The sequence below is a fragment of the Montipora capricornis genome, chromosome 14 (assembly GCF_036669925.1).
Source record: "Montipora capricornis isolate CH-2021 chromosome 14, ASM3666992v2, whole genome shotgun sequence".
Lineage (NCBI taxonomy): Eukaryota > Metazoa > Cnidaria > Anthozoa > Scleractinia > Acroporidae > Montipora > Montipora capricornis.
The window spans coordinates 13,309,322-13,319,321 of NC_090896.1; the positions used below are offsets into that span (position 1 = coordinate 13,309,322).

At 38.3% G+C, this 10,000-nt stretch overlaps 1 protein-coding gene across 3 annotated transcripts in view; it reads left to right on the forward strand.

Moving 5' to 3' along the window:
- The window catches only part of LOC138033853 (cytochrome b-245 heavy chain-like), a 47,559-nt gene that overhangs the window by 30,236 nt on the left and 7,323 nt on the right, over positions 1-10,000 (forward strand). For all 3 annotated transcript variants that reach the window (XM_068881713.1, XM_068881714.1, XM_068881716.1), the window contains 8 exons: positions 720-846; positions 2,077-2,169; positions 2,892-2,963; positions 3,052-3,114; positions 3,732-3,786; positions 4,333-4,396; positions 6,140-6,176; positions 7,956-8,038. In XM_068881713.1, coding sequence (XP_068737814.1) covers positions 720-846; positions 2,077-2,169; positions 2,892-2,963; positions 3,052-3,114; positions 3,732-3,786; positions 4,333-4,396; positions 6,140-6,176; positions 7,956-8,038 — 594 coding nt within the window. The remainder of the gene's footprint in view (positions 1-719; positions 847-2,076; positions 2,170-2,891; positions 2,964-3,051; positions 3,115-3,731; positions 3,787-4,332; positions 4,397-6,139; positions 6,177-7,955; positions 8,039-10,000) is intronic.

Consider the following 10,000-nt stretch of genomic DNA (forward strand, 5'->3'; position numbering starts at 1 on the left):
TCTGAAAGAAATCTCTGTATGAGTTCTTGGTAAGTTGGATTCGTCCATGGCTTATCCATCTCTCTCTTACCCTTTGATGGTATCGTTTCCTGGGATGCCTCTAGAATTTCCTCCGTCATGCGTCCCTCTACTTCATCCACTTCCCTACTATTTTCTTCCTTTTCTTCGCTCCGTATTAACGGGGCATCTAGTTTTGCACTGTACTTTCCTTGATTCTCAAGGTCATCCCTTTAATTTTCTAATATCTGGTCGCGTAGGAGGAGATTTGGATCTCCGGGAAATCATTTTTTTTTGTTTTCTTTGTCTTTGTCCTCAATGCCTCACTATCAAGCTGCATTTCAATATATTGAAAAAGGCCTATTGTTCTCAATGCTTTGTCTTTGGTGACCCGTTTACCCCTTTAAACCAATATAATGATGATGATTACTTTAGTCTTAAGGTTAATGAACAGAACTATGAAAAGCAAGACGGACACACTTTCACCTATTGCGGTCTGGCCAGTGTGTTTGCACGAGCGCGGCCATATTATGAGGGCCTTTGAAGACCCACATGCCTGACCAAATCTGGGCCCTTAGTATTTTTTGTGGCTCTCAACCTTCTCCCCTAAAAGCAAGAGTAGCAAAGATAAGTAAATTATTTAGACTTCAATATGAATTTGCCTTCATTGTCATTTTCTTGTTACGAAATTTAAGTTTGTCTGTTGCCTTTTTATTTTTCAGGGGTGTGGTTCGATTTCAGTCAAACTTGGAAGAACATGACCCAGAAATTTGCTCAGCAAATGTTACCCTTTGGGGTAAGGAGGGTCCATGTAAAGAGGATCCCCAATTTAAACCATTTGGAATGAATGTAAGTAAAGACATATTATTGCAAGACTTAGTGTACAGATAGCGTATTTTTGACTTTCTACTACCTTTATAAGTTTACATAGTTTGAACCCAGGTTACGGCAACGAAGAACGATGAACAGATGTTCGCTGCTTGCCCAAACTCACTGAAACCCGTTTTTTAGCTATTTCTTGTGTGCTAGCTACAGTTCGCGAGATATTATTCAAAGGAAGAAATGAACTAGACGTAGAGGGTGTTCATGGTCTTATGACAAGAGTGACGTATTGTGCCTTGTTACATATTGTATGTTTTGTTCCAAATTTGCTCACCCGGATGTAAGGGCATCTGTCCTTTTGATAGTTGATGTGATATCTTACAAGATTTTATCAACTCAATAAATGTAGATGTAGATGTAGATAATAAATGTTTTGGTTAAACTTCCAGGTGAGCCGTTTTGGGTTGATATGCAGCGTCGTAGTTAGTAGAATGGATCCCTTAAGAATGGGCCATTCTTGAGTTCATGTCTGCCTCAGGGGTTTCAATAACTTCTGAAATAGCCGTCCATGATAGCCCATTGAAGGCGGCAGTTTGACAAGTTTATGATAGCGTTTTTAGTGAAAACTAAGGCAAACTAGCCGGCGGTGTGAGGCAAAGCAGGCGGCGGTATACCGCCGGTAACCGGCTTCTATTGAAACCCCTGGTCTGCCTCCTCTTCAAAGCGAGTCTAAACTGTGCGAAGGTTTTGTGATGGTAATTAGTTCTAGTCTACATATGAATGAAAACTAGTTTTCATAAGAAAAACTGCTCACCTAGACTCGCTTTGAAGAGTAGGCAGACATGAACTTGGAAATGGCCTATTTTTGCAATAATCAGCAGCTTGCCCTGTTTGCACGAGAATGAGGTGCATGTTTGTATGATCAACGCACACGAAGTGTCTACTAACCCTTCTTAACGTAACATCACATATTGCCAGATATACTGGCGATGAACCTCATTAAGTGTCCCCCGAACCTTTTTTAAGTAACCATAGAAGGTTACCCTTACTCAATGTTCCTGGCTACAACTGTAAGTCTCTTGTCAAAAAAGGAGTTGACGCTTTAAAGGGAGTTAAAGAAAAGTTTCATTTTTTCTTCTCCGATAAGGCACTTGTATCTCATTATGTTGCAATACTTGACCTGAGTGCAGATTATAGGGGGTAATATAATCGAGGATCAACGATGAAAACTAATCACGTTTTCTTAATTTCTTTTAGACTTGGAAATGGGTGGTTGGGCCTGTATTCTTATACATCATTGAAAGATTCATCAGATTCTATCGCTCTTTCCAGGAGGTTAAAATCATGAAGGTGAGATGTGATGGGGGGTGTCAGGGGAGGGAGGTTGCTTTTCACTTTTGGTTGCACTGCCATTTTCATTTTGATAAGAAGTATACGAGTAAGCGCTCCTGTATTTCAAACAGAACTTACTGTGCACGTTGTGCGGGTCTATTGTCACCACGTACTTACAGTGAATCACTTTTACACGCCCGAGGCCATTATAGGTACTGTGAAATAATTGTGCAATATTCAGAAAGAATGCGCGCAATAACCCTCATACATAACCGATATATGTCTTACGTCTTCTTGCTGTCCAGATCTTGTGAGCAAGCACACCATGAAATCAAACTAACATACTTTGAGTCTAAAGGATATAATTGCGTTTCTAACTTTCTGACTGGTTAATATGACCTAATATGGTCACACGGTTATCGGTCGTTAATTATCGGCTATCTTATCAATTATCGGTTGGTTCAAGGGTCCACGTGTTAAAGTAAAGTAAAGTAAAGTAACCATATTTAACGTCGATAACTCGTAACAGTAATTCAACTTAAGATTTAAATGAGAAAATAATAAAGCAATAATTATTAATCCATTCGCGCTCGTTGGATATGGGACGGGTTATAGCCAACTCGGTGCTACGCGGAATAATTGTTAATTACTCGTATTAAAAGGCTTAATGCAGACTTGTTTTGACAGCTAGTCGACATAGGTGGAAAAGGATTTCTTCTCTGTGTTTTTTTAATCCTTAGGTTGTGAATCATCCGTCTAAAGTTATTGAGATTCAAATGAGAAAGAAAGGATTCCATCATGATGCTGGGCAGGTATTGAACCTTGACTCTTCTGGCATATTAATTCGTCTTGAATTTCTCAGTTAAGACATTGTTTAAAGTTTGTTCTTTTTTTTTCTAGTACATATTTCTCAAGTGCCCCAAGCTGTCTCATTTGGAGTGGCATCCATTTACTCTAACATCGGTAAGTTAGCAAGCGAATGAAAAAAATTGGGGACAATTCTATAATTTCCCAATGGAATTTAAGTGGTTAAATCTGTGTTGGTTAGCATATTTCCAAAATCTGAGTTGCTGACAAAACGTTAAATTCGTTAGCCTATCTAATTTTCAGAGTTTTTTTCCTGTCCCTGTTTAACCTACTTGTTTAAGTTGATAATAATCTACGTGAACAGTGAATGTAAATTAGACATAAGATGCAAACAAACGTTGTCTTGGGAGATGGTGATCTTTCCAGTTTTGCTTCTGGAGTATACTGTTAGCCGCACCAAAAGAAGAAGATTTTAGTTGCAATATCGTTTGTTGATTCCCAATTTGGGACGCTTGGCTAAGAGTAGCAACAGTTATAGCTAGCATTGATCGAACACAAATGTGGGGCATAACACTCCAACATGTTGGCCAAAACAATATTGAGCAGCGAAATCGGAACCTTTCATTCTTAGTTACTCCTACTTTTTATGGAAATAATAAAGGCGTATCAATCAATTCAATTTGCATACAGCCGGAAAGGACTGGTAACTAGATTTTTGTTAGTTAATGATAATCTTCCAATGTTTCTAGTCACTCTCGTATTTTTGTTTCCAGGCCCCTGAAGATGACTTCTTCTCCGTTCATATTCGCATCGCCGGAGATTGGACAGGTAAGATTAGTAAACAGATTCCATGTTGCTGTGCGTCTGTTCAGTAATATATCTTAGCTGACTTCAAAATGTGTAACAACAAAAAAGTGGTACACGAGGCTATAGCTGAATGCCGTTTTCAGGTAACACAGTGCAGAAAAGAGGTAATTCAGTACAAAAGTAGTAAATAAACCAAGCATTCTGATTGGTCAGTGAGCAAACAAACTCAAATGTGAACACTGGATGGCTCAATTTTTTGCATGATACATGTACACGTGCGTTGCTTCTGCTTAACCGTCTCGAATTTTTTCATGCAATTTGGAATAAATAAGCACTTGTAACTTTTCTCAGACCACCAATGGCACTCGGCCTACGGGTTGGTGTAATTTTGTTCGTCCTTGAAAAAAATTACTTGTGCTTATTTATTTCAAATTTACATTGGAAATCATGTGAATGCCATACATAAGAATTTACCATGGCCGCGTCAAGTCAAAGTGAACTCACTCTGTACGTAGAAACTACTTTTGCGATTTGAAATAAGTGAATGGTTTGTGCTTGTGTTAACAGGTGGACTTGCTAAACTTTTTAAAGGAGACGGAAACGAAACAAGAAGTCTTGCTGATTTGCCAAGGTTAGTAAAGATCTCAGAAAATCAGAACAATTAGATCGTAAAAAAAAAAAAACACTGGATGATTATTTTCTGCCAACCATAGCTTCGTTCCTTTTTGTAGCCCTTTATCATCTACATTTTTTTATGGTACCAACGTCCTCTTACCTCTTGGTTATTCAAAGTATCCACGATTGATTGCCAAATAGTCACTTTCACGGGTTTCAATAACATTTTAAGGTGTCGGCCGGTTTAAAAAGAGAAACCGACTGTTGTCATTGTCAAAATGGATTTTAGTCTTAGGTTTTAAAGAATCTGTCAGTCCTTTCACGGGAACAAATGAGGTCAATAAATTGACCTGCTTGCAAATGAGTGGTTTCATAGCTCGGTTAGTAGAGCATTGCACCGGCATCGCAGAGGTGATAGGTTTCATAATCCCGTTGAAGCCGCCTGAATTTTTCAGGTGTCTATAAGAGACAATTGTTTAAATTGACCAGTTAAGTGCGAGGCTAGGATCACTCCTATTTTTCGTTTAGGACCCGCACTTTAATGTACACATTTCTTTCACTTATAGTTAATTGAGAGTACTGTTTATTCCAGTCAATAGACCTTATTCATAAATGGCGGTCACATTTATAATTCTTTTGTCCACGTGCAAATTAGCCTACTAAGCCTCATTTTAAAGCAAGAATTCTTTTCAATTCACTGTATGGTATGGAGGCTTGGTAGGCTAATTTGCACTTCGACAAAAGAATTATAAATTGACCGCCATTTATGAATAAGGTCTATGCTCTTGACCAATGGTCAAAAGCAGAAATAAAAGCAGAAATAAAAGCAGACAAGGTTGTTTTCGTCAACGAAATGTTTTGGATTTAGTACGCAATCTTGTGACTTCCGACGGGTAAGGTCTAACTTTTGCTCAAAGCTCTCAAACCTGTTGATAAATTTAATTAGTATATACTAAAACAATGGATAGCGTTGAACGTGCGCGCTGATTGGCTACTCAAACTCCGGATATCCTTTGCTATTCATCTCCGAGCAATTCGCGCGGAATTTGCGCCCGAAAATGTTGTAATCTTTGCAGGAATAAATGAGTTAAAATCATCTTTTTGTGCTATATTATGTCACTGTTTTAGTATATACAACTATTCACCTCAGTGTCGGTGGCTAGCGTTGGATATTTACCCCACCGCTTCGCGGCTCGGTAAATATCCACCACTAGCACCTCCACTTCGGTGAATAGTTGCTAATTACTTAGCTGTCATAACTTTGTTATATAGTTTTAATTTTGATAAATTTTGGTTCCATGAACTGACTCATCCCCATTGCCTGACTTTTGTCCTTACTAAAACAAGAGGATTATTCGCGAACGACGGACACTAGCATTTTTTTGCGGGTAAATTAATATATACATTTTTTCTATTAGCTAAGAATCTAGCTTCATATGATCTTTAGTCCCAGTATCAAATACTTATCCAAGGTCATGGAAACACCTCTAAATTCAGCACTATTTATTTCCTCGTCTGGGCCACATACTTCCTCACCTCCCCTCCTCTCCCCCAAGGATGCTAATTTTGTCACAGCGATACTCAAGCTCTATTTCTTGAAACAGGATTCCCCTCAGCTAGAGGGAGATTGTAAAACATGCTCTTTTTATCTCAGCTTTTTACCAGAGTTGGGAAAGTCTGAAGGCCGAATACGAAGTCTTTGATTCCATACAAATTCAAAAAGGGTCGTTTAAAAAACATTTTACTTTTCCTTTTGCAGACTTGCTGTTGATGGACCCTTTGGAACTGCAAGCTCAGTGAGTGTTCCTGTTTGTAGACAACAACAGCAACAACAACAACAACAACAACAACAACAACAACAACAACCTCTATTTGTACTCTTACTACATAAATATTTACAAAGAAAGTAGGAAATCTAATTAAAATTAAATAGAGTGCCTTCTGCCCGGAATAACTATAGTGGTTAGAGGAGCCGGGCGGCCAATCACAAAATAACAATTTCAGTACGTAGATTAAGAGAAGGGTCGGTTATAAAATGACTTGGCTAAAAACGGAAACAAGCAGAACCCAACACGCGCACTTACACACACAAAACCACACCACTCACGCAGCTATGATATTTGAATATTATAATTACAGAAAAGTGAAGATAATTAAAATTAAGATAGCATATCTAGATTATTTTAGGGAAAAGATGGTGCTAAAAAATTGGCATGGCTTGTTATAGATAAATAAAATATATGCACAACTGTAACATCACTAGTAGTTATTAATAATAAGGAAGATTTATTAATAATAAGTCAGATATGTTTTTCTTAAATTCAAGAACCTTAGTGCTTTCATCAATAGAATTCTAAATCTTTGGGCCTTTAATCTAATATTATACACTCTATAATAGACCATTTTACAGTTGTAGCTAAGTTACCTGGCCTAAGAATGGAAGCGAGGCTGCCGGTGACCCTGTTTTGATACAAACCTTTGTGCTTTTGTAATGTCAATATGGACTAATTGGAATTACAACAACACAATTTACATGATAAAAGCAGTGGGGGCTGTATCAATGCAAGGTCACCGGCAGCCTCGCAGCTATTCATAGGCTAGGTCGCTGAGCAAAAAACTGTAAAATGGCCTTTTAGTTCTTATTTTAGGCAAAGAGTAAGAAAGTTTAGTGGATAGCGTAGTGTTATAGTTGTGCATATGATTAATCCATGTAAAAAGAGCATCGAAAGCAGACGGCAATAACTTGTTATAACACTTATAAATGAAAACTGCAATATAAGAATTGACGAGATCATGAAAGTTTAAGATATTCAGGCGTTTAAAGAGAGGACTAGAATTGTCATGGTATTCAAAGTCATTATGCCTACTAATCTCTTTTGTAAAATATACAAAGATCGAGAGAAAGATGGGTAAGTATTACCCCATGAGATAATACCATAAACAAGAAAAGGGTAAGATTAATCAAGGTATCTGAGTTTAAATAGTAACGAAGTTTTGAGAGAATACCAATGCTGCTTTTTATTTTTTATAAATTTGAGGCAATCAAGACTCCCAGATACCTTATGGAGAATCCATGTAGGCTCGGTTACTGGCCAGCATTTCTTTTTCAAAGCTGTCATAAAACGGCTTTACGTTGAAACTAGTGAAGAAGTTCTTGGTTGGCAAACAAAATAAGCAAGGCGTAAAAGTGGCCTATACTTTGGCTTTTATATAAACCGATTTCCGGTTCCCTGGTCTCCAACTGATGGCGTATGCGACTTACGTATACAACCGAGAGTTTTTCGAATGAAGATTCGATGGTTTATATTCTTTTCCGAAAAATCCGATTGGCAATTTAAGGTCGTCGTCTAACCCTTTCCCTTACCTTGTTGCTAGAAACAGATAGGAAATGCTTAGACTAAAAGGGACCTTCGTGTTGGATATCAAAATTGGGCGTGCATTTAATTACCTGCAATTCTGGACATGAGATCGTTAGAATCTCATTTTGCGTTTTTACTTTTAAAATACAGCTAGAGCCTTATTATACCGTGAATTATGGTGGACATATCATGTGTTGTTTGATCTGCTCTTTACAGGACGTCTTTAAGTATCCTGTTTGTATGTGCATCGGAGCAGGCATTGGTGTGACACCCTTTGCATCGGTGCTGAAGTCTATTTGGTAAGTCCTTCATACACTACTTAAAATTTGGCTCCTGAAGTGGCAATGCAGCGGATAGATATAACCTTTTAAATGCCTATTTGTCGAAGCAAACAAATTATGGGCAATAAGTACCGTAAATCCTCTATGAAGCCTCCGGGGGGCTTAATTTTTTCAAGCACTTTTGAGGGGGGCTTAATAGAGAGGGGGGCTTATTTAATTTAGCGAAACGCATCACCTGCAACAAAAATACCGTGGTATCAGACAGAGTAGACTTAACGTGTAATTCACTTGTGGAAGCCTAAGAGTAACAAAAACAAAATTCGTATCCTTCAAATATGTGCTTTCGGCCTCATGTTTTTCGGTAATTTTTATGAGAATGGTTACTTGTATTGATTTGTCGTACGCAACTTTACAAACGACAATGCGGCCGTAGACCAAAAACAATGTGAACTTTCAGCCTGAATAAACCATAACTGATCAGTTTACGTTAATCGTTAATTTTTTTGTGAAGAATAAGTATGGGGGGAGGGGAAGGAGGGGGGGGGGGGGGGGGCTTAATAGAGGATTTACGGTATGGTAAATTATTGAATCATTTCATTGGCTTTTGCAATTTGTCAGTGGATTAGATGACACGAAAAGTTCCATTAAATGAAATCATTATTGGGCATCGTCCAAAATCTACTGACTTGGGGCAGTGTGTTTGCTTACTGGGCCTATTTCTCGTCCCTTTATAAACGCGCCTTTGCACGAAGCAACCCTTGGCTTTAAAATTGCGTGTTGTCTTCATTGTCTATATATTTTCGCATCATTACGATCTGTCTCACTTTACTGTCATATGACGATTTATGATGCGCCAATTTTGAATGAACACAATGCCTGGAAAATGTAATAAGTATAGGAAATCGTATAAACTTGCGCGTACATTTCGTGATTTATAGGCATGAGTGGTGTTTAGAAAGTTCTCAAGAACTTTTAAGACATCACAAGTGACCATAAATCGCGAAATGCATGAGCAGGTTCACACCATTTCTTATTTACTTTATGCTCAACAAAATCACTCCATCGCTTTGTTTCCCTAGCAACTTCCGTATTGCACTGCATAACTTCTTTTGCACTCTATAACCTATTTATGGATTCGTCATTGACCAATCAGGAACGTGATATATTGTTGAGTATATAATAATGAGATATAGCTACTTGAAAACAACTTGGTTATTTTTCAATAGTTTAATGACCTAAGCTCCCTCCAGTCTCCAGTAACTCAGTTGGGCAGCCCTCTGAACTTGTAATTGGAGGATAATGCGTTCCACCCCTTCTATTGGGAGTCAAGTATGTGCCTTTCGTAGTAGAAAAAGTCGCCATGTCATCACTAATCCACTTTCAAATTCATAAACCAGTCAATGAAAGGATAAAAGATACCGGTCTTAATGGAGTGCGTTTCGTTTTTATTCTCCAAGATCGATTCTCCAAACCTAAAGGCTTTGTTGATGGATGGGTTTCTATCACGTGATGAGACGGCCATGTTGGTGCACAAAACAGTAGCAAATTATGTCTCATGTCTTGCATTATATTAGAATCAAATTCCCAAAGGACTTTTTTTCTCTATTCACTATTTCCTCAAATCCCATAAAACACCCCTGTTACCCCCCTTCCCTCCCCCCCCCCCAAACAAAATCCATAGGTATTGTTTTCGATTTCTCTTGGGACATCTTCATGCACCAAGATGGCTGCTGTCACGTCGGGTGAAAACCATCCATAGTGGAAGTGTTTCATTCGATCTCAATCTGACTCCGAGGGTTTTTCTCCGGGTACTCCGGTTTTCCTCCCGCATCAAAATCGACTCTCAATTACATCCGGCTGCGGGCGGATACCCTCGATAGGGATAACCTGTGGTATCCTTCCCTTTCATTGAGTTAAATGAATAAAGTTGGTATTATTATTATGATTATTATAAGCTAGTTCACAGGCACCCCACTTTTT